A 25,174-nucleotide genomic window follows, 5' to 3' on the forward strand; every position below is an offset into this window, starting at 1 on the left:
TACGCTGATCCTAAACACTTTCCTGCCGCTTGACGTATAAGGGCTCCCGCTATTAGCGCCACCACTTCCGTCCTCGGAGCCCAGCCTTCGTCTCCCTTCCTGTCTTGTTTCTTCTTTCTTCTATTACACTTTTTTGCTGCCTGCCATGATTTACAGCACGCACTCGATTGCCCAGTGGTGATCTACCAAGGTACTCCGTACGTATCATCAGGGGGCACAGCGTGCGCAACTTCACAATTACAAGGACTAGTATAATACACGTGCTAACGATATTTGGTAATACAAATAAAACAACCAAAAGGCGACATGCACAAGGATTGCTACATAACAAATAACAAAACCGCTTTTAGATAGAGCTTGCAACTTGGATTTTAAATACAATTATGACTCAACTTTGAATATAAATAAATAAGTCCATAGAAATTATGACACAATAAGGGACCTATCAAGAATACATTTATGTTATATATCAAAGTTATTCTTCCTTTTCATTTCAAGAAATATTGTTAAGCAGAATGAGAATATGTACCAGTTTTTGTTACTACAGCACCAGCGATGTGAATATATACTCAATGTCTTTCTTCTTTATGAGAGAACACACATGGATTGTTTTATCATCGGTTCCATCACAGAAGACAAATGTTATCAATGTTATCATATAGCTTTACACATCATAACATCATTGACCATTGGTAGCCCGATGAATTGTAGCACATGAGTAATTGTTTCATAGGTCAGTTGTCTATCAAAAAGAAAATTAGATTATTGGCACTCAAGGCTACATTATTGGCCAATTTATTATGAATATCAGCACCTACAAGAATACAGATTGTAAATCCTACAAAGAATCACAAGTAAGAAATAGCTATAACAACTATAACAGCGACCTAGCACACAAATCAGTAACGAAGGGTGCCAAACAGTCTAAACTAATCAGAGAACTGCAGAAGTTTAACCCCTAAATATATTGATCATGAATTGTTCTCCTTAATGCATATTTTGACAAAAAAACCTAGCAGATTAAATAAAATTCCTAAGCATAATTTAGTCTTTACACAATTGAGTGCAATATAGCTGTGCGAAAGAACATTTGGAAGTAGATGCACATCATCGTAAAGAAAGGAAACTTAGCATTTTGCAATGCAGAACCATCAATTACTGGTCACAAATCTATTAAACAAATAATTGTCGTTGTAGCAGACACTCATAGTCGGAGACGGGCCATGGAATCTCGCTGCAGCGGACGCTCACAGTAAGAGACGAACCTTGGGATGTCCTTACCTTAGCTTTGAAGACGGCAATGCATGAGGATTCATGGGATATGAGGTCGTCCTCATGCTCGTTGGCCAACAAGGCAAGCGGCTCGGTGGCAGCCTTCCTCACAATCCAATCATCGCCGGTGAGCATGTCACGGAGCCATGGCACCGTGGTGGAGACAACTCAGCCATGAAAGGCAGCTGAGGTTGTGCCGATGAGGGGGATGAATGCGGGCTTGGCCTTGAGCGCGACGCTACGAAGGAGCATGAGGAGGCGTGGGAGGAGAGTCCAGAGGTAGGAGGCGAGGTCGTCAATGGGGGTCGTGGCCTTAACGGTCGCCGCTATGGCGAACGTTGTGGTGAGCCACGCGCATTGGTCCTGCTCGTGGAGCAATGCATTCACGAGCGACCCTAGAGCCACAGGTGGGGACGCTGTCATGCCCACCGTGGTGCATGTGATGTCCATGAGTGCGATACGCACGGAGGAATCCAGGTCTCGCAATTCCCGCTGCGCGAAGGCCACGAGCATGGGCACAAGAGGCGCAACGGCAACCGGCGGGTGCTCCCTGGCCACAAGCACGAAAAGCCGGAGCATGTGCCACCATAATGATGTCATGTCGATGGGTTACGTGTCAGAGACCGCGGCCACAAACCCCAACAGCTCGTCGGCGTCCAGCCCACACATGAAGATTCCTTGATTTCTGGAGGGTGAGGGTGCGCGATGATGGGATCGAACGGGATCTGGTGCACCGGCCGCCTGAGGTGAGCAAGGAGGCAACGAGGTGCACCCGTTAGGGCGATGCACCAGGCGGCTGGAGCCGGGCACTATTGCGTGGGATGAGAGTGCGCCGTTAGGGAGACGAGGAGTTACGGCAGCGGATCTGGAGAAGGAGGAACTGGTGGAGGAGGAGGACTGGGCGGCGTGGTAGGGTTGGGGCGGCGCTAGGAACGGGTGAGCGGTAGTGAAGGAGTCTCGCGGGAGCGACGTGGGTGATTGGAGCGGCGGGCAGCGACAGGAGAGGCATGGCGGGTGGTGACGGGAGTGGCATGATGAGCGACAACGGGAGTGGATGAGGCTAGTGGGCATGCATGCGGATAGAGGGGAGATCTGGGGAGGGGAAGGGGATGCAACGGATCTGGCAGACGGAAGAGAAGCGACAGGAAAACCGGGAGCAAAACGTTGGGGGAGCGTCGGAACACGAGAGAGGAGGGGGAACAATCGTGGGCTCGTGAGTGTTGGATGAACCGGGAGCTTTGGGCCATCGGATTTGATGAAGTCATGTGAGAAGGGATCTTAGCGCTTTATTTTGAGGAATCATGATTCTTGGGAATACAGATTGGGGTGGATGACGGAAAAATCACCTGTGTGAGGGTAGATGTGTAGATATAAAAAAGAGTTGAACTGATGCATTATATAAGGATATAGATATAGATGAAGAACGACATTTCAGATTCTAATCACGCTCCAGATTCAGCTAATCTCAAACTCCCAAATAAATATAAAACAGCAAGCAACAAATTAAAGCAGAATGTTTCGTGGTCTTAGTCAGAAAGACAAATGTGTCGCTAAGAGAACCGCCTCAACAGGACCCAAATTATTTGACTTACCATCTCACATTACAAATCAAATTACATTTTGGTCACCTGTAGAGTCGAGGATCATGTAAGGCTACTCGGGACATCCAGATCTTCAAATTTAATTATTTCCCACATGCATGTAAACTGACTAAGGGTGTGTTTAGTTATAAGGCAAAGTAAAATAAGATAGGGTCATCCTGTTTTTAAGGATAGAATGATTCTTTTTTTTATTTAGTTGGATAGATAGGATGAATCTCTTTTTTGTTTGGTTGGAGGAACAATGACGGATGAAGCTATAATTATCAATTAATTATATCTTTTAATTTAAATATTAATTATTAATGATACACTAATCAACCTACACTAACGGGTATTAATGTTACTCTTGCCATAATCATTACTAATTAACAATAAAATATGCTAATTAACCATAATCATACTCTAATTAGCTCATTAATTACCACTAATTAGCACATTAATACTTACAAACTCTAATCTTATAGTAATATATATATTAAGTGGTAATACAACGTATTAATATCACTAATAATTTTACTAATGAGCATAATTAACAAAGATGGATAGTTTCATCCCACCGTTTTGGAGGGATGGCTTCGTCCAGCATATTGAGAGAATATTCTCTAAGACAAATGATCCCATCCCTATCGACTCCGAACCAAACACTATAAAAACAGAGATAGTCCTCTCTTATTCCACCGCATCTCCTGAACCGAACACACCTAAAAGTCAAGAGGATATTTGAAATGGAATGAACAAATGTTTACCCTCTTTCCAGCTCTCTTCATATTACCTTTAGGTGTCAGATGATTAAAAAAATATGAAACAATGTGGCTTGTTTGTACTCAGTATAAAGCCATACATTGTCAAGGTGCTACTCTAAAGTGCGTTCAAATACCTGCCAACAATCAACATTTTACATTTTGGGTACAACGAAACTTCTTTTTTTCAATTTCACATCTCTCAGCACTTATGTAGACACATACCAAGTTTACGAATTATGAAACACGCAGCTAGTAAGTCAGTAGAAGTAAACATCATTAAGTAAAATATCTTCTAACAATGTAGTAGTTTGGTATTGAAAAATAGCAGTAAAATATCTTATAAGTCATAGTGAAAAGAGAAAGCATCCCCACATGTTTTTTTATGATAAGCACAATACTGAAATGCAAAAGTAAGAAAACCTAGATAGGTTCGAACCTAGCAAGACACCATATTTATTTGCACCATCATTAACGAGCTTAAAAAAATATGCAAGATATTGTCGGTGCTCCTTAGCTCCTTCATACGCACATACAGAGAAATCAAATTATCAAGGAACCGTGTGCAGCCAAGAATGATGAGTTGGAAAAGAGACGAAGAATTGAGAAAGGATAAAGCAAGGACAGATATCTTATGGGGGCTAAAACACTATAAACCAAGTAAACACAACTCCTCACTGAAGCGAGCTATGCTGTAAAGAATATAACCACAACTTAAATAAAAAAAAAAGAGATGAGAATGGTTCAGCATCACTGTATCATCCACGCCTCAACAATGACAACGCAATTAAGCAAGTGTATCATTACTATCATCCTCACCTCAACAATGTCCATGCAACTAAGCAAACAACAACAGCGTTCATTCCCATTGGGTTTATATAGCAAGCCGAAAATAAGGGAACTTAACAAACTTTTGTTGAGATTAGTTGTAACAAGAGCAAGAAGATAACCTTGGCGCACAACTGTGCGTCGATGACATGATTTTTGGTATCCTACTCCAGTACAAAAATGTGTGATCTTCTCTGACTTAATTATTATACATAATACATGTGCCGGATGTAGTCTGAACTCTGAAATTTAACAAATGCTACAGATACATGTGATATTCCTGTATTATTATCCTGCCTCACCATAAATGAGAAGAAAAAGAAGAGTAAAAAATAACCCCCTTTATTCGAAAATCTTTTCACCTGTCGAAAAAATTAAAAAAATGACGGAACTGAAAATACAAAGGTATGCTGGAACAAAGAAGACTATTTTCCAGGTTTCTGAGCTTGTTAGATCCTTGTTAGAAGCCTTTGCCGCCTCCAAAATATTTCCAGTGAGGCCGACACCAACAATTCCAGCCAGTGTCCCAGCTGTATTTGAGACTCCCATTACTATCCCTGCAAACTTTGGAGCAACATCCATATGATTTACAGCAAACCCTGCTCTTCCAAGAGCTAGAAAACCAAGAGATATCGCTGAACAGATTACAGTGCCTGAGGGTGTACTGAATAAAGGAAGGGCCATGAGTGCAATGGCTGAGACAACAAACCCAATGGTGTTCAAGAGCTTCCTTGTCTTGGTAACAGACAAAATCCTTCTTGTAATCAAGTGATCAGCAATCATTCCACCAACATTGGAAAAAATGAACATGTTGAAATAGGGAAGCATCTTTGAGGAACCCATATCCTGGAGGCTAAGCTGAAGGCCTAGCTCAAAATAGGTAGGGAGCCAGTTCATTAGAACGTAGAGGGCATAGTGGAAGGTGAAGTTGTTAACAACAATTGCCCAAACCGGTAGACTGAAGATTATCCTTCGCCATGGGATCTTTACAGTGCGAGGTGCGACAACCCCTACTGCTTGTGCCTTAATCATGTCTCGTGATGCCACTTTTGGCATTGCCACCTTTGGAAGATCAGTACGAGGTGGATCACTGGAAAATTTCAACCATATTACAGACCATGCTACTCCCAGTACTGCTTCAACAAAGAAAACTGACTGGGGTCCCATGTGCTTCACCAGACTTGGAAAGAAAAGCATGCCACAGGCTGCACCAAGATACATCCCTGAGGTAGTAAGAGACACCGAGCGAGAACGCTCCTGTGGTGGCACCCATTGTGCCAGAACAGTGTGAATGGCAGGAAATATGAAACCCTGTGCTACACCAACAAATAGGCGAGAAAAGACCAGAATGGTCACTCTGTTGGGGTCTAGTGGAATTAAACCACATATCAAAGACCACAATACGAATGACAGTAGCAGGACACGTCTACCTCCTATTCTCTGTGCTGCCCATCCACCAGGAATCTGTGATAAAACATAACCATAATAGAACATAGAGAGTATCATGCCCTTGTTTGCTTGATTCACATTGATGGAATCAGCTGCTATAGTGTAAGCAATTGAGAAACCCACACGCTCAATGTAGCAAACATTTGTGCAGATGAATGTCAGCAATACTATGACATAACGTTTTGGGAACTTCATTCTCACCATTAATAATCAGAGATGAAACACTCTGTTCTTCTACCAATCTTAGTCAGGCCACCACTTGCTGACCTCCCATGAATATTCACCAGGGTTTACCATAAGCTTGCCTCTCTTCCTTCCATCTCAAAGGATAATAAGAACTGAAATAGACAAGACATTGATCATTGGTGCTTCTTCACTTGTGCTTCACATGTCCCCATCAGTTTACTGATCTAAGCAAATTAACAGAGACAATCTTGATATGCTGCACATCAACTAAAAAAGGACCTGCCCAAGGACATTCAACGGAGCACAATTTAGACGAACCAAGAACTGGATATGTTTATACTTCTATTGAACTGAGTAACTACTACACAATGTGAAAAGAATGGTTGAAATCCTGCACAAGGTTCAACCATGGAAATAGAAAAATGTGATCTGCAGCCATATGATTTAGGCTGTCATCAAATCTACATTTCAGGAAAGAAAAACAAGATTTGCTGAAATAAACTTGGATTTTGGTTTCTCTAGGAATTTAACTGTTGCTCCTGTAAAATGACTGAACAAGCTAGTCTACAAGCCTACGCTGCATGAGCCCATCAAGCCGTCAGTACTTGCTTTAACATAGATTGATCCATAATCTGGCACACGAAAGTTAGATCTCACTAAAATCCAAGTAGTGAGAAACAAGCTTTTGCATGTAAGATATTACAAAACTTAGCTTGAGAAATGAGACTACCACTACACTGTATGAGCTAGATCTTACTCGCATTCCATGCAACAAAAGAATTGCTTGCAAGATATTAGAAAAGCAAGCTTGAGAGCCAAAGCTAACTTGGCCCCAAGCTCCAATCACCTACCCCTGCGGCTTCTAGGCAACCAGATTTAGCGCTGGCACAATGCACTGCCCCCGAGAGATTGAAGTCGGCAATAATAAACACTGGACCAGAACTCGGTAAGCAAATTCTATAGGACCGGTCCAAAACCTCCCTCCTGTGAGGAGGTCTTTTATAAGAAGGTTAATTTACTTCCCAGAACTAGGGGGAAAGCACGAAACACGCAGTGAACAAGCAGAAAACACAAGCACGTTTGAGGAGTTTAGCTAGGGGAAATCACATTCGCGGGATCTGGATGTGCAGATCCAACAAAATTTGCGGCGCTCACCTTGTGGGAAGGACTTGGCGGATCTGGAGGCTCCAGGTGTCGGCCTCGGGTGCTGGCTAGCGGGGGCGGAGAAGGCGTCAGGGACCTACGACCGGGGGGCGGAGTGGAGCGGCGTCGGTGGCCGAGTCGAGGGGCGCTCGGGGGCAGGAGTTGGTGAAGGGAGACCGAGGCCGTAGAAGGCGTCTAGGTCCGGCGTGGCGGGCGGAGAGCGGCGGCGGGAGGAAGCGGCGTTGGGTCGGAGAGCAACGGCGGGACCGCGGGAGGCAGCGGCGTTGGGGGCAGGAAGCTAATCGTCGTTCCCGTCGAGGACGAGAGCTGAAGAAGGGCGTGCAGTCTGGGGCCTGCAGGGTTGAGGGCGTTGGGAGGTTTTGTACAAAGTTTTTTTTAATGTTGTAATGAAAATAAAAAAATTTATATATGATAATATTATTGATTTTTCTAAAATCAACTATTGTCATTGAAGTATCTTTTAAACTATAATATTATTGAATCACTACAAATACTAAATACAATATTCCGAGTAACAGACAATACATCATCGTACAAACAAATTTACATTTTTATTTGAGCATACACTGAACCTTATAAAAATATAAGAAATTAAGATTCAAACCAAGCGTTAGCGTGGAACATAACAAAATATATATTTAAAAAATTGTCATAAAATGTAAATAAAATAAAAAATACAAACTATTTGGGAATTAGCTAGTGATGGGTAAATAGAGGGAGCATGCATTAGTACCTTTCTTTTCCTCATGATGTATTTGACGGGCTGGCCTTGGAGGAGGCCAGTGGCGAAGAGCTCTATGAGGTTGGTGGGGATCTTGTTTGTATTTAGGGAGATCCCTTTGTTGCAGTTGATACTGGTGTTGGTGTTGGGTGAAGGCGAGTAGGAATTGCTGGCAGTGGTGGTACCTCAGAGGTCGTCGTGGTTGTTGTCCTTGTCCTTCAGCAAGAGTGATCTGGCGAAGCGCGTCCTGATTGCCTCTTCCTCCGGTGGCTCCGGTTTGGGCTTGAGTGGAGCCGCATTCAGCAGGAGGAGGAGGAGCCGCATTGTCCGGTGCCTCCGGTGGCAGAGAACAGCATTCAATCGTATGCACAAGGGCTACTACACTCGGTTCACAAGGCGCGGCGACATGTCAAAACACGAGCTCGGAGCAAAACTCCACATCGATCCACCGCTGGCGCACCGAAGGGGGCCATGATCAGAGCAGCAAAGCTTCACGGCAGCACGCGTAGATGGCCGCGAAGTACTCTTTGCTTCCCTTGGGGTCGGGCTTCATGGACTTCTCTCCAGGATTCCGTCCTGCCGGACAGACCTCGTCCGTTCTCCTGGACCTACTGCAACGCCTGAAACATTGAAAGGAGATGTCAGCTTAAACTTTCTTTCCAGTTGTGATCAGTGGACACTGGACAGTGACATGGGCAAAAGCAAGCAAAAGTAGGCTGGGCAGAAACCAGCACAGCAAAATGCTCAAAGATGGACCACGATTGGTATCCTGGGCCTGATAGTTGAGTTATTTTTCGCCCACAGACTAGAGTTTTTCTTATTTTTATATTTTTTTAGTTAAAATTTAAATAAATAGATTCCCGGCAAAAATATTTACAAAACTAGACGGCTGCAGCCCTCTGAGAGGGCGGTTACGGTCCTAACCGCCCATTGAGAGGGCGGTAGGCCTAACCTCCTCCTCAGAGGGCGGTTGGGGCCTTCCCGCCCAGCCCACGAGCTTACCGCCCCCTGGGGGTGGTAAGGGCTCCGCCCACCCCGCCGCGCCGCACCAGTCCGCCGCGCCGCACCAGTCCCCCGCGCCCTCTCGGCTATAAATAGCCCAAAAAATGGAAAAAAACTCATAAAATTTGGAAAAAAGTGAAATTTGAGAAGAGAGGGAAGTAGAGAGGAGAGGGGAGGAAGAGAGGTCGGCGAAGCCCTGCTGTATTTGGGCTGTGGATTTGAAGAAAAAATTCAGGTAATTTTTTTCCTTTTTATTTTTGTTAATTAGTTCAGTAGTAGTATATGACATAGATTTTAGACATTTATGACCTAGGGTTTAGAAAATTGTCAAATTTAGTTAGAAAATGGTACGATAGCAGTTAAATATAGAATATTATTTTTAGTATATTATTTTTAGTATATTATTTTCAGTATGTTATTTGTAGTATATAGTTTTTAGTATATTATTTGTACCTGCGGACGTATGAGGCAACATTAGATAATAATTTGCGAACAAAGGGTAGCATTTAAAAACTATTTTATCCGATAATCAGAAATATAGTTTGTTGTCTTAATATGGGTTATATTTGCGGGTGTTTCCAGGGATGGCAGATAAATTAATTTTTTAGATATATTATGGTGAGGGTGAAATTAGGTACGGTCCCAACGGTGTAGATCTCTCTGGATTTCGTCATATCATGAAGGGACTTAGTAAGGCTAATGAGAGGACTATTGTGGGTGTATGCAAATGGCTCATGCGGTTTTTCCAACTGGATCCGCAGCAATATGAGCTGAAGTTGAAAGGTGTTCTGAGCCATGCTAGTCAGGGATACTTTGGTGAGCTTGTTCCCATCGAACCACATCAACTTGGAGGCAGTATGTAGATATATACTGTGAACGTGGCATGCCGCTTATTTTATTAGCTGAGGCGTACTTGAAAGATCAAAATGAGGTGAACTCTGCAGAAGCAGTAGCAGGACCAAGTGAGGCAGTGGAAGATGAGTCAGAGGCGGCTAATGTAGGGTCCAGGGAGGAGGTTAGTGATGTTCCAGAGCTGCAGCCGATGGGTGTAGCTGATGAAGGGGAGCACATCCCTAGCATCATTGAAGATATGGATTTGGAGGCTGAAGAGTTGGAGGAAGGCCTTGCCGATGGGGATTCGTCTGATGAGGAGGCTAATGCTCCAGTTCCTGCAGAGTGGCGGGATCAAGAATTTTCGAAGTTGGTGGTTAGCGAGGCTGACCAGACACCGTGGCAGTACCATGAGAATGAGGTGTCACATGGTGCTATGTACCCTACAAAAGAGGCAGTTATTGATGCAGTGAAATTCTGGTCGTTGTCTCTTCGTAGGCAATTCAAGGTTGTTAAATCAAGTAAAAGAGAGTATGATGTGAAGTGCTTGGTTCCTCAGTGCCCTTGGCGGGTGCACGCATTCAGAGGGAAATGGGCAGACTACTGGCAATGCTCAATAGTTAAGGAACATAATTGTCACATTGAGGAAATAGAGTTCGCCCACTGGAACCTGTCTTCTGCTTTCATTGCAAATGTTATGTACGAAGAGATTGTGGACAACCTAAGGTATGAGCCACGATCAATAATCCGTGCTATTGAGCAAAGGTTCCAGTACACAATAAATCATGCGAAGGCATGGAGGGCGAAACAAAAGGCTATTGAGATGAGGTTCGGTACATGTGAAGATTCGTATCACAATCTACCTCGTCAATTAGCCACAATTTGTGCAAGAAATCTAGGCAGCTACTATGATATCAAGCATTACCCCTCTACTGATGTGGAGTACAGCGGAAAAAGAGTGTTGCAGCGTGTTTTCTTTGCATTCGATGCAACTATCAAAGCATTTAGATATTGCCGACCTATCATATGCCTAGATGGAACATTCCTGACTGGGAAGTACAAAGGGCAGATTTTGTTTGCAATAGGGGTCGACGGTAACAACCAAGTCCTGCCACTAGGGTTTGTGTTCATGGAGAGTGAGAACGGGGACAGCTGGTATTGGTTCCTAGAGCGGGTGAAGCATGCAATTGTTCTTGACAGACCAGATGTGTGTCTCATTCATGATAGACATGCAGGATTGTTGCAGGCTTTGCTGGATATGCAACACGGTAGCTTGCGACGGGGTGTACCAGTACAGTGACCAGATCTCAAAAGCAGGTGGTGCATGTGCCATATGGGTGCGAACTTCTACAGACAGTTTAAAAACAAAGAATTAATGAAGCTCTTCAAGAAGTTGTGCAGTCAGAACCAGCAACGTAAGTTCAACGCATTATGGGCAAGACTTGATGAACTGACTCTTAAACAAACTGCGGAGGCTGCACCTAACGGTGAGGAACCAATAGCTCTCGGTCCTCTCCCAACCGATACTCCGCAGATTGTAAGGAGATCGGGCTCATCTATTAGGAGCTTTTCACAGTGGATACGCAATGAGCCGAATAAAAAATGGGCTCTGCTGTACGACAGTGGTGGTGCCAGGTATGGAGTAATGACTACAAACCTTGCAGAGGTTTATAACTGGTCATGCGAGGAATGAGGTCCCTATCACTAGTTGGAATTGTAGAAGGCATTTTGCATGGGATCTGCAAGTACTTCATTGATCGGTATGCAGCTGCTAAGGTTGTAATGGAGGACAATCGTATGCTTTACGGCCAGATGCTATGTGAGTACATGGAGAAGGCAAATAGGAAGGCCCACATGCATCGCGCAAATCAAGAGGGCACTGCAGAGCACAGGTTCAGTGTCCTGTGTCGGAATAAGAGTAGGAGGGGGGGGGGGGTAGACGTGAGCGGCATGTTCAAGAGTGTGTGCTAAGGAGTGGGACATGCATATGTAGTTGTCAGAAGCCACAATTACTCTACAAACCTTGTACACACGTCATAGCTGCATGCGCGGAGCACCATATGCTTCCAAGGCAATATGTGTCACAATATTTCATGAAAGATTAAGTACTGAATACCTGGAACTAGGAGCTGTATGGTTACGGCATTGTTGACACTTTTACAAGTAACCCAGGGCCTGCAAGAATATATGTGCCTGATTTGGGAAAGATGAAGAACGCACCGGGCCGAAGACAAACTCGTCGGATTCGCAACGATATGGATGAATCCGAGGCTGGCCCCAGGATTAAGCGATGCAGTCAGTGCAATGAAGTAGGTCACACTTACAAATATTGTCCCAAAACTGCAAGCGGTGATGCACCTGTTGTCTAGGTGAGCTTCATGTGTGTTCAGCTAGTTTTGTACCATTTTAATATGTGTTAATTTCGCATATAGTTAATTTGCATTCAAATTACTTTGTATGGTCGACTTAGCATTTCGTAAATGCATTTCATATTCAGACACGTTCAATGAAGAAGTGACCACAGCACTAAACTTTAACCATGACTTGACAACACATGCCTCCTGCTGCAGGCTTTAAACAAGATGTGACAACACTATCCAGCTTTTTCAAATCAGTAAATGACAACACGGGTACCAATAAACATGGAATCTCTGACCATGGGCAATGACAAAACTTTCCCATTTTTCAAGATGGAATCCGATGCTCCTCCCACCAGCTACGCCCATGCCCTCACTCCTTTCTTCAAGAGCGAATCCAATGCTCTTGCCTCCCCCAACTATAAATAGCCGAACCTCCTAACGGTGAAGCATCGCTCATTTCTCATATCTCTCAAGTGCAATGTCTTCCTCAGCTCCATCGAGCCCACCAAAGAAACATTGGGGGACTACCATACCTGAAGGTCTCGAACCACCAATGTGCTTCTGTGGTGACCTTTGTAAGCTCCGCGAGTCGCAGGACATCTCATACACCTATGGACTGCGCTTCTTCATGTGTGCCAACTACGAGTATGACAAGCCTCGCCATGCAACAACTGGTTATCGACCGGTACGGTAACAGATATCCGCCTCATCTCTTCCGATTACGCACCCTCTTTTACTAACCGCTCATCTTGTTCCATTTGTTCAGTCCCCTCCACCGCTCTGTGATTTTATTCAGTGGCTCAATAATGAGCAAAATAACTCACAGAAGCTGTGGGTCGACATGAACATGAGGTGGAGAAGGGAAGCCTACGCAGTCGGGAGTACGAACAACAGCAAGAGGAACTTCGCCTCAAGCGGGAGGAAGAAGAGCGTATGAGGAAGGCGGCGCACGACCGTACCGTGGCTCAGGCTCGAGAGGCTGAGAGGGAAAGGAAGCGGGAGAGAGCCCGCCGTGCTAAGGCGGCAGGTCCCGATGCCCTCCGAAAGGGAAAGTATCCTAGATGCACGCAGTAGAGAGTACCTAATGTAACCCGACATACTTTCCTTCCCTAAGGTATGTTATGATTAGGATCGGCGCACTAATAAGTAGGTCTTAGTGCGAACCGTACATGCCACCTTTGTTTCTTCATCGTATCGTCGCGGTTATAGTGTATTGTAATGTTTTCACCATGTGTTCAATACTATGTTTGTCCTCGTTCCCACCCCATACCCACGTAAAATGCTGCAACTATTAATTATTGATTTTTTCTCCCATTATTACATAACCTACTCCAAATTTAATTTCTTAATTTCCTTACACCCCTTCCTTTTTTATTTCTTTAATTACAAAAATAATACATTTTTAGAGGATAAAATGGAAAAAAAATTAATTTTACAGGAAAAAATGACCCTAACTTCCCTCTCAGAGGGCGGCAAGAGGGGCTAACCGCCCGGGCGGTTAGCCCCTCTTGCCGCCCTCTGAGGGGGCGGTTAGGCCTACCGCCCTCTCAGGGGGCGGTTAGGGCGGTTAGGACCTGTAGCCGCCCTCTCAGAGGGCTGCAGGCGCCTAGTTTTGCAAAATTTTTCACCAGGAATCTATTTATTTAAATTTTAACTTAAAAAAATATATAAATAAAAAAAAACTCCACAGACTACACAAGGTCATCCTAGCTCGGCATGGCCAGGTCAAGCAGCCCACTTGTTTCCTTAGGGCCACGCTTACTATCATAAATCTTAGAATAAATTATACAAAACTATAAGTATTGTGTCATTTGTAATATAAAATTACAAATTTTGTGTCTAGTAACATAAAAGTATAAGTATAGTGCACTAATTTTATATAAAATCTGATTTTAATTAGATTCATCTAAAAAATAATCTTATGTTTCTTTAAAATCCTAGAATTTTTTTACGTGTTCCTTAATCCATGCACAATCTATTTTAATTGAATTCACCCAAAAAAGGTTGTATAGGATTTAAACTGAAATTCTTCAAAAAGGCTATTTTTATAACTCATAACAATTGTTAGGGCCTCAAATAAAATCTTAGAAATATAGTCCTAGGTTATATAGTGAAAAAATGAGCTCCTTTCTAAATATATAAATAATTACAAATGAACTCACTTTTCACCATATGACCTAGGGTTGAAAATAATTTTAGAAATGGACCATTACAAAGGAACTCACTTTTTCACCATATAACCTAGGGCTGAAAATAATTTTAGAAATTAGTCCATCATATAAGAAGAATATTAATGATTTGTTCAAGATTTTTGGGATTTTATTTGAGGCCCTTACAATTATTAGGTGTTATAAAAGTAGCTTTTTGGAGAATTTTAATTTAAATTATACATAGTATTTTTGGATAACTACAATTAAAATGGGCTGCACATGAATTATGAAACACACACAAAAAGTTCTATGATTTTTGGAGAAATATAATACCACTTTTGGGTGAAATCAATTAAAATTTGGTTTTATGTGAAATTAGTGCACAATACTTGTAATTTTGTGTTACTATGCATAATACTTATAGTTTTATACAATTCACTCTAAATCTGGATCCTCCCAAAAGAAAACTGATGCGTCTTGAGTCCTGTGGCAGGTGATAATAAAATGTACTCCAAATCAAAGGAAATAGATCAAGGTGTGCATTTAGTTCAGTTATTAGTGTGTAATTCTAATGCATTAGGATTTAAAATACACATAAAAGTTGGATGAAGTTTACTTTTTGTTCCTTATAATGTAGAACTGAAGTTTACTTTTTGTTCCTTGAAATGTAGAACTACATGTCTACATTGCTTTGTTACTCAACAAACAATCATGTAAAATGCACAACTAAATGTTTTATGTTGTTCAAGTTGTGTATCACAAGCACCATGAATGCTAGGTTAATGTTCTTTTCATTTCATCAGCAGCCATCAAGGCGAACTTAGGCTCGGATGCTTGAGAGTGTCCCCCTCATGGTGTCCTCCAAGGGCAGGGCGGGGGCGTCCTCTTGGGGAGGGGAAGGTGGAGGATCTTGTGGGCGCGGGCGCTTGGACTTGGGATTTGGGTCGGGGGTTAAGGAGGAGGATGTGGTGTTGAGGGTGCGGGATGAGTGGCGGGTGCGACTGAGGGGTGTAGATGAAGAAGAAAAGGTGGCATGGGAGGCAATGGTGAAGTCAAATTTGCACTTGAGGCCAGGAGCGAGGGCAGGACACAGGAGGGTGTGAGAAGGCTCTAGGAACCACTTTGTATTTTTAAAGTTTTTTAATACTCGGTTGTGGATTCAATTAGGCAAATCGCCGGTGTCGGTGTATCAGGAACCGGGGGTCCCCAAATTCCGAGGCCGAGCCAGCCATCCGCCACCTGGCGCCATCCGTGGGATCTCTCCTGCAAGATGAGAAAAGATTAAGTCCCGGGAGAAGGCGCTCGGGGGCCACAGTCAGTGGTCCCCCGAGCACCCCAGTTCCCCAATGATCCATGGAATCCAAGTACCGGGAAGAAAGTGCTCGGGGAGGTGTACGATCACCCCTGAGCACCCTAGTACCCCGACGATCAGAAGAGTGCTCGGGAGAGAGTGCTCGGGGCTGCGTGCGGCGGTCCCCGAGCACTCGGTTCCCCGAGGATCCGTGCGAGAGTGCTCGGGAGAGAGTGCTCGGGGCTGCGTGCGGCAGCCCCCGAGCACTCGGTTCCCTGAGGGTCCGTGCAAAAGTGCTCGGGAGAGAGTGCTCGGGGAGGTGAATAGTACCCCCGAGCACTCGGCACCCCAAGGACAAGGAAAGGCATTCTCGAGAGAGAGTGCTCGGGGATGTAAATAGTACCCCCGAGCACTCGGTACCCCGACGACCCAGAAAGACCCCCGAGGGGCCTACCGATGAGGTGTCAACCAGTCAAAGGCCCAAGGCCGCATTTAATGAGCGTGCGTGGCCTGACACCCCCAACCGCTCCCGCCGCACTCAGCGTCAGTTCCTGCCACGTTTTGGCAGAGAGGCGTGGGGTTATTAATTGCAAGGGTCCCGTCCCGTGCTATCCGGCTTGTCTCGGGATAACGTCGTAAGGACCAAGGCGTTCCGTCTGCCGCGCTGCTGTGGCAGGGGAACAAGACAGGGCGGGCATGCCGGTTGCTCTGTGGCTGCTCGGTGGACCCTCTCCACGGCGCCCGTTGCCAGGGCATTTATGGTGACGGATGACCGGGCGTGCGATGCATTTTCCACCCCCGGTCACTTCGTCCAGAGGAAATGATGATGCCCTTTCCATTTATGGCATCTCGGAACTCGGGCCCCCTCCTTCCGTTCGGGGCATGTCGCGGCCGGCGAATACTTAAGGCAGCCAGCGGCCCAGAAGCAAGGAGGCGAAAAAGGATAGAAAAAGGGAGCTAGATAGAGAAAGAGACGGACGAAGAACACAGCGCAAGAGAACACCGTGAGGAAGGCTGAGTCCAGTCCCAGCCGAAGAACAAGGAGCCTCAAGCTCTTAGATAGACCAACATTCTTGTAACTAGCAACATCCTTGAGGGACTTCCTCAGGACAGTTATAGCATCCATACAGGAGTAGGGTATTACGCCCCCGTGCGGCCCGAACCTGTCTAAATTCTGGTGCATTTACTTCTTCTTGCACTAGGTCAACACCCCCACCACCGGCCGTTGCATTCATTCCCATTTATTTCTCCGACGAACTTATTCAAGATCATCCCCCCGGCCGAATCTCTAAAAAGGGGTCTCTCGGGATCCCTGCGACTGGAGTTAATCCTCCGACAGCTGGCGCGCCAGGTAGGGGGGAAGCATCCCTGAATCCGTTTGTTTGTTTTCTTCCACAGGAAAAATGGCCGGTGGTCACCGCCTCCAGCGTTCCGGCTCCAGTTCCAGTGGGGAAATGCAGCCCCTCGCACAGGAGGCCCCAGTCGCTGCTGCGTCCCAGCAGCAGCCTCGATCTGCACGCGCGGTGTTCCCCTCCCAAGGGGACTAGGGCGCTGGGCCCAGCAGGGCCGCCGTCGCCAGTGCACCATCCGACCCCCAGCCGGTGGTCGAAACTCCTGCCGCCAGATCCGCATTTGGACAGCGCCGAGCGCCTCTCCGACGTAGGCTCGCCTTCGGCGAGGCCAGCCCCGGGAGCGCGCTGCTTGCAGCACACGCTCTCCTCAGGCATCCGCCTGTTCAGATGACGGCGGAAACCCCGGAGGGCCGTTGGCTCCAGGAAGTCACTGCCCTGGTCAGCACTGCTCGCCGCCAGGTGCTGGCCGAGAGTTCTCGCGCCACCACCCAGCGTGGCGCCGCCAGAACCGGCCCATCGTCGGGTAACGTTCGCACTGGCCGGGGGGCTTCCATGCGGAGCGCTTCCCCCCCGGCCGTGTCCGGAGCCCAAGACCTCCGCTTGTGCCTCAACGAGCGGAGGGGCCTCGAAGACGCCCGGGTCACTCTCGAGCGCCAGCGGGAGATCCGGCAGGAGGCTGAAGCTGAGGACCATGCCTCCTCATTGCCGGCCTATGATCACCGTGGCTCCCCAACTCCCCGGCGTTCATCGCCCAAGAACGCCAACCGCGCCTCAGGGTATAGCACCGGCTGCCGTGCCTTTACTAGTGAGCTCCGCCGGGTCAAATGGCCCTCCAAGTTCCGCCCCGAGCTGCTGGAGAAGTACGACGGGTCCATCGACCCCGTTAAGTTCCTCCAGATATACACCACCGCTGTCCAAGTGGCTGGTGGCAGCGAAAAGGTGATGGCTAATTATTTTCATGTTGCCTTGAGGGGCTCTGCCCGTTCTTGGCTCATGAACTTACCCGCAGGATCCATTAGCTCCTGGGATGATCTTTGCCACTAGTTCGTGGCTAATTTTTAGGGCACGTTCATGCGCCCCGGCTTGGAGTGCGACCTCCACGCCATCAAGCAGCAGAAGGGGGAGACGCTGCGGCGCTTTATTCAACGCTTCAGCCAGGTCCGCAACACCATCCCGTGGATAACCCCGGCCAGGGCCCCTCCTAGGGCCCTGGCTCCCGCAAGGGCTCCGGCCCCCGCCCGGGCTCCCGCTCCAGCAAGGGCCCCCGCTCTTGCGGGGCCCGAGCCAGGCAAATGGTGCTCAATCCACCAGACCAGATGGCATGACCTCACGGAGTGTCGTACGGTCAAGGGCCTCGTCGAGCAGCGCCAAAGGGAGCGCGACGAGTCCCGCGGGGGAGGCGACCCTGAGGCCACCCCCGGCAACACATAGCTCGGCTTTCAGGAACCCGAGCATACCGTCGCCTTCATCGACGGAGGCACCTACACGCCTTCCTCGCACCGCGGCATCAAGACCATGCGGCGCGAAGTATGCTCGGCAACCCCGAGCGAAGAGGCCACGAGGCCCCTAAGATGGTCAGACGCCCCGATCATGTTCAGTATAGCTGACCACCCCGCCAGTACTGCAGGTGTGGGGTGACTACCCTTGGTAGTGTCCCCCACCATCTGCAATGTAAGGGTCGGTAGGGTGCTGATCGACGGGGGCGCAGGCCTCAACCTCCTCTCCAAGGAGGCCTTCGAGAAGCTGCAGGTGCCCTCCAGACGCCTAAAGCCGTCGCTTCCGTTCTGCGGGGTGACACCAGGGCACTCCCTGCCCCTCGGGCAGGTCGAGCTGCTCGTAACCTTCAGGAGTCAGGATAACTTCCGCACAGAGAACGTCCTCTTCGACGTCGTGGAGCTCCCCCTCCCCTACAACGCCATCCTCGGGCGTCCGGCGCTTGCTAAGTTCATGATGGCTGCGTACTATGCGTATCTCACGGTCAAGATGCCGGGCCCAGCAGGCCCCATCTCCATGACAGCCGACTCCGACGGTGCCGTCTCCTGCGCCGAGCAATCATACCTAGCCTTGGTCTCATCTCAGGCCGAGGTCGAAGGCTACCAAGGGGGCCCGGGACCCTCTTCATCCAAACCCCGACTCACCGCCGACGCCTCCGTTCCTGCAAAGGAGGTCGTGGTGGGCGAAGACGCCTCCCAGGTCATCCGAATCGGCGGTGACCTGGACGGCAAATAGGAAAGCGCGCTCATCACCTTCCTTCGGGCTAACGCCGACGTGTTTGCATGGCAACCGTCCGACATGCCCGGGCTCCCTAGGGAGGTGATCGAGCACCACATGACTGTGCGTCCGGACGCACGCGCGGTGAAGCAGAAGGTCCGGCTCATCCGGGAGCAAGTCAGCAAGCTCCTTGACGCTGGATTTATCCGAGAAGTCCTCCACCCCGAGTGGCTGGCAAATCCAGTTATCGTCCCGAAGGCCAACGGCAAGCTTCGCATGTGCGTGGACTACACCGATCTAAACAAGGCTTGCCCAAAAGATCCTTTTCCTTTGCCCCGCATAGATCAGATTGTAGATGCAACCGCATGATGTGATCTTTTGTGTTTTTTAGATGCAAACTCTGGTTATCACCAGATTCGCATGGCCGTAGAGGATGAAGACAAAACTGCTTTCACCACCCCAGTGGGGACTTATTGTTATATGCCGATGCCTTTTGGTTTGCGCAACGCTGGGTCTTCTTTCCAGCGCGCTATTCACATCACCCTTGATTCGCAGGTTGGCCGCAACGTCGAGGCCTACATCGACGATCTCGTGGTCAAGTCCCGAGACTGTGCCACCCTGCTCGAAGACCTTGCCGAGACTTTCAACAGTCTCCGCACTACCCGCCTAAAGCTCAACCCCGAGAAGTGTGTCTTTGGGGTACCCGCGGGCAAGCTCCTCGGTTTCTTGGTTTCTAGCCGAGGAATCGAGGCCAATCCAGAGAAGATTCGGGCCATCGAGTAGATGCGACCCCCGGCTCGGCTCAAGGAGGTTCAGCGTCTCGCCGACTGCATGGCCGCCCTCGGGCGCTTAATCTCCAAACTTGGAGAATGAGGGCTCCCCCTCTTCAAGCTTCTGAAGAAGACTGGTCATTTTGACTGGACGCCGGAGGCCGAGTAGGCCTTCCGCGATCTGAAGAAGTATCTCACCTCGCCACCCGTGCTGGTGGCCCCGTCCGAAGGCGAGCCACTGCTACTCTACGTATCGGCCACCCCTCAGGTTGTAAGCATGGTGCTGGTGGTGGAGCGCGATGAGTGCACGGGGTCAGGTGCTGGGTCCCAGCTCCCGGCCGCCCCCGAGCACTCCCCAGTCCTCGCGGCTCCTCCCGAGCAGGGGGTTGAGCCCGAGCACTTGGCTCTGACTGGCCAGGGAGTAGAGCCCGAGCACCCGGTCAGCCCCGACCACGTCGCCAAGCCTGAGGGCTGTAGCAGGCCCTCGGGCGAGGCCGCAATCTGGGCCCACCGGGTACAGCGACCGGTGTACTTCATCAGCGAAGTCCTCCGGGAGGCAAAGACAAGGTACCCCCAGGCTCAGAAGCTGCTCTACGCTGTGCTTATCGCTTCCCGAAAGCTGCGCCACTACTTCCAAGCGCACAAGGTCTCGGTGGTTACCACGTACCCACTGGGGCCCATCCTCCGGAACCGAGAAGGCACTGGGCGTGTAGTCAAGTGGGCGGTGGAGCTTGCGGAGTTTGACCTGCACTTTGTCAGCCACCAGGCGATCAAAAGCCAGGCACTCTCTGACTTCGTGGCAAAGTGGACGCCCGTCCCTGAGGTCGTCCAAGAAGAGATCTCTACATATCCCGGGCACAATGCGCCCGGGTACTGGGTCATGCATTTCGACGGTTCCCTCTCGCTGAAAGGCGCGGGGGCCGGAGTGGTTCTCACCTCCCCAACAGGTGAAGAACTCCGGTACGTCGTGCAGCTGCAGTTCCGCGCATCCAACAACATGGGAGAATATGAGAGTCTCATCGCTGGCCTTCGGGCCACGGTGGGTCTTGGGATTCGTCGCCTCCTGGTCAAGGGAGACTCCCAGCTGGTGGTCAACTAGGTGTCCAAAGAGTACCAGTGCACGGATCCTCAAATGGCGGTGTACGTAGCGGCAGTCAGGCAGCTGGAGAAGCGCTTCGATGGCCCGGAGCTGCGGTACATCCCGCGCCGCGACAACGCTCTGGCCGATGACCTCTCCCGCCTGGCCTCCTCCCGTGCGCGCGTCCCTGCCAGAGTCTTTGAAGAAAGACTCACACGGCCTTCCGTCCTGCCTGCCGAACAGGACGAAGGGGAAACCTCAAACTCAATTCAGGGGACCCCCGCGGCGCCCTTAGTGGGAAGCCCCGTCAGGATGCCGCCGTCCGGCGAGTGCGCTGCACTTGCTGAATGTTCTCAAGATGCCTCGTGGATGGACGATATCCGAGGGTAATTGAAGGAAATGTCCCTTCCCGGAGATGAGGCGTCTGCTGAAAGAGTTGCTCGGCAGTCCAAACCCTATGCTATAGTAGATGGGGATCTCTATCGGCGTAGCACAGGCGGCATCCTCCTGAAATGCATCACCCGGGCAGAAGGCAGCGAGCTTCTCGCTGAGATCCACGAGGGCGAGTGCGGTGGCCATGCATCGTTCCGCACGCTGGTCGGGAAGGCCTTCCGACAAGGTTTCTACTGGCCTACAGCCCTCCAGGATGCTTCCGAGCTGGTTCGGCGCTGCAGGGCGTGCCAGTTCCACGCAAAGCAGATTCACCAGCCAGCTTAGGCTCTTCACACCATCCCCCTGTCATGGCCTTTCGCGGTCTGGGGGCTGGACATTCTGGGTCCATTCCCCCCGAGTAGTCGGAGGCTATGAGTACCTCTACGTCACCATCGACAAGTTCACCAAGTGGCCGGAGGCGGTCCCAGTCATCAAGGTGACAAAGAACACGGCGCTCCAGTTCATCCGCGGCATCACCAGTCGCTTTGGTGTCCCGAACCGGATCATCACCGAGAATGGCACTCAGTTCACAAGTGCCCTGTTCGGGGACTACTGCGAAGATCTTGGCATCAAGCTCTGCTTCTCCTCCGTTGCTCATCCTTGGAGTAACGGGCAGGTTGAGCGCGCCAACGCGGAGATACTGAAGGGGCTCAAAACCCGGCCCTATGACGTGCTCGCAAAGCACGGGAAAGGGTTGGTCGACGAGCTGCCCATCGTGCTATGGGCTAACCGGACCACGCCGAGTCGCGCTACCAAGGAGACTCTTTTCTTCCTCGTGTATGGCGCTGAGGCGGTCCTCCCCTCTGAACTCACTCTAGGCTCCCCTCGGGTGCATGCCTACTCTGAAGGCGAGCAGGAGCAGCAAAGGCGTGAGGACGTCGATTGCTTGGAAGAGTGCCGGCGGCGTGCCGCCGTCCGAGCAGCCCGCTACCAGCAAAGCCTGCGGCGCTACCACCAGCGTCACGTCCGGGCCCGGTCTCTCGAGGTGGGGGATCTAGTTCTCCGACGCGTCCAGTCGCGCGAAAGAAGGAATAAGCTGTCCCCTATGTGGGAAGGTCCCTTTACCGTGATCAGTGTCCCGCGAGAAGGTTCTTTCCGGTTGGCGGCAGAGGATGGGCAGCCGCTCCCCAACCCGTGGATGGCCATGCTCGCGGCTCAGGTCAACCAGGCCGGGGGCTTCCCCCCCGCCCAAGTTGACCGGGGGCTACCACTAACTGGGTAAGTCACCCAACCTTGTAAAAAAAATTGTCAATACAGTATGAATGTTAATGTGCAATCATGTGTCAATTTCGTTTTTCTGGACTCCATATGTTTAATCTGTCTGGTGAGATGCTCGATTGTGCGAGAAAAGTTCGCTCTCTCTTTTTTCCCGCTGATAAAAGAATCCCGATCGGTATGCGCGCGGGCAGTTGCCGCTGACTTACGTCTGTCATGGTAGGCTGTGGTGTTCGGTGTCGTGGCAGGCTCCCGGGTACTACCGAGTCCCTGGGCGCCCTGGGTAATCCTATCGCTCGAGCTGCTCGAGTAGTACGGAGCCTAGGACCCAGGGGCGGGCTGTCGGTGCTTGGTCTGGTCTGTCATACCCGGGCACCACCGAACCATAAGACCTCTGGGTTATACCTCTGTCTGCTCTTGTCCGCCGGTCTGGGTATTCGAGAGGTCTCAGGTCGAAAACGAGAGCAGTCTATAATGAGTACCGCACTAACAGAGCGCACCAAGCAAAGAATTTCTCTATTTTTTTCTCAAGTCACAGATCGACAATCAAAAGCAAAAGTAGCTTGACCGCGAGGGCCTCAGTAACTAGGTCGCTGCTCGGCCCTCAGGGTCCTCGGGTGGTCCTACCGCTCAGGCTTGAGTGGTCGAGATCGCCTGACCCTGGGCTCTTCATGCGCCCCTTGGTGCTCGGGCACCCTGGCTGCGGGAACCAAGTTCCCGGGCACCCCGAGCTCGAAGCGCATGCCCCTCCTGGATCGGTTGGCCAAAAGGCTGACAGCTCTTTCCGCGGCCAGAGCGGCGCGCTCCGCCTCTCGCCGTGCCATCTCCTCCGCTACGGCCGCCTCCAGTCGCCCGATCACCTCCCGGGCGCTCCCAAGCACGACCGGGAGATGTTCGGCGGGTTGGCTGGGCGGTAGCTGGGCGCCAGGTCCCCTGCGAGCCTCTCCCGGGGGGCTCGGGGTCCCCGAAAACTGCCATGCGCTTGGGGCTGGCTCGGTCGGCGCCGGATGTTCGGGCGGCGGCTGCGCCTCTGTCTCGGCCGCCGCATCCGCCGGCCCCCTCTCAGCCGCCGCGTCTGCCGGCCCCAGCACCGCCGCCGCGTCCGCTGGCTCCAGCTCCGCCGCCGCGTCCGTCGGCCCCAGCACCGCCGCTGTGTCCGCTGGCCCAGTCTCCGCCGTCGCGCTTGCCAGTCCTGGCTCCGCCGGTGCGCTCGGCTCGGGGGCTGGCGCTGGCCTCGGCGCCTCTGGCCGCCCCTGGCCCTCAGCGGCGCCCGTAGGCGGCCTGCAGGACAAGACCAAAATCAAAATCCAGAACTTAGTTCGGGCAAAGCACGCCCAAGAAAGAATGAAGGACAAAACTTACGCGGTTGTGGGTCTTCGGTACTGCCATCGTGCTGCCGGAATCCTGAACTCCGGGCTCGATGGCGCCATCCCGAAGTCCTCCGTCCTCCTCTTCCGTCGGGGGTTCTGTGGGGCCGCCGCGTGGTCTCTGGGCGCCGGATCGGGCTCAAGCAGAACAAGGCGCGGTTCCAGAACCGCGGATGCCGCCCCCGCCGATGGCCCCACGCTGGGCGGCTGGCTGTCCCGGCTCCCCCCCTCGCCTGGCGACGGCGATGGCGGGTACTCCGGCACAGAAATGATGAGTCGGGGGTGCTTCCCCCAGTCCTCCGGTGCCGCCGCCGCTCCGCTACCGGCGGTGCCTCCTCCTCCGGTGCGGCGACTGCTGCCCGCAGCGGCCCCACTACTGGCCTGCGGCTCGCCGCTGGCGGCGCCCGGGCCACCAGTCCGCGCCGGACCGCTTGCGGTCCCCTCGCTGGCCGCCTCATCCAACCTGGGGATCTCAGCGGCCTCGGGACTCCGGTGCCTCGGCCGGTCGACCAACCCCTGGGCGTCGAACTCCGGCAGCTTCGCCTGGATCGCCACCCGCTCAGGATTGGCGCAGAGCGCCATTTCTTTCCACGGGAGCTCCTCCCGGCTCATCTCATCCACCCCGGTCACCACCCGGAGCATGCCCCTCAGCTCCGGCGTGCCCAGGTCCCAGTCCGCGCCGATCTAGGTTCGGGTGATGTCCTCAGGCCCGATGTAGAGCCAGCAGGGCCGGGCCCGCTCCCGCAGGGGCGCCAAGCGGCGGCGCAGGAAGTCCGCCACCACCATCACCGAGGTGAGCCCGGCGTCACGCAGGAACCCGATGCGCTCGAAGACCGGCTCCAGCCGCGCATCCGACGGCGGCGGTACCTCCCAGGTCGCCTTCTGGGGCTCCACCGCCACCTCCGGCAGGGTGAGACGGTCGTGGGGGTCGACGTCGACGTAGAACCAATCGCGTCGCCACTTCTCCCACTTGCTTCACAGCACCTGGGGGATGTATCGCTCCCCCAGGCCGTCCCACAGCCGGAAGTTGCAGCAGCCCGCGACGTCCGCGGTGGAGTAGCCCCTCTTCTTCTCGGTAGGTCGCATCGCGAAGAAATGCCGGAAGAGTGTCACCGACGGCGCCACCCCACGAACATCTTGCAGAAGTGGGAGAA

At 50.7% G+C, this 25,174-nt stretch overlaps 1 protein-coding gene across 4 annotated transcripts; it reads right to left on the minus strand.

Annotated features, from left to right (window-relative positions):
- Positions 1-4,614: 4,614 nt before the first annotated feature.
- Positions 4,615-8,110, minus strand: LOC133912868 (probable anion transporter 7). 4 transcript variants are annotated; one of them, XM_062355810.1, is made up of 3 exons: positions 7,232-7,576; positions 6,092-6,355; positions 4,615-5,905 (listed from the first exon to the last, which is right to left on the minus strand). In XM_062355810.1, exons 2-3 carry the CDS (start codon positions 6,092-6,094, stop codon positions 4,784-4,786), a joined length of 1,125 nt encoding a protein of 374 aa, XP_062211794.1. In that variant the 5' UTR covers positions 6,095-6,355; positions 7,232-7,576; the 3' UTR covers positions 4,615-4,783. The 4 variants fall into 4 exon arrangements, with proteins under 4 accessions (XP_062211794.1, XP_062211792.1, XP_062211793.1 ...); XM_062355808.1 differs by lacking the exon at positions 7,232-7,576 and adding an exon at positions 7,974-8,110 and having other exon boundaries at positions 4,615-6,355; XM_062355809.1 differs by having other exon boundaries at positions 4,615-6,228.
- Between the last annotated feature and the right edge of the window lie 17,064 nt (positions 8,111-25,174).

This window comes from Phragmites australis, chromosome 3 (assembly GCF_958298935.1).
Source record: "Phragmites australis chromosome 3, lpPhrAust1.1, whole genome shotgun sequence".
Lineage (NCBI taxonomy): Eukaryota > Viridiplantae > Streptophyta > Magnoliopsida > Poales > Poaceae > Phragmites > Phragmites australis.

Coding starts and splice junctions, on each gene's coding strand:
- LOC133912868 (XM_062355808.1), bottom strand. CDS start 6,094: ATGGTGAGAATGAAGTTCCCAAAACGTTATGTCATAGTATTGCTGACA.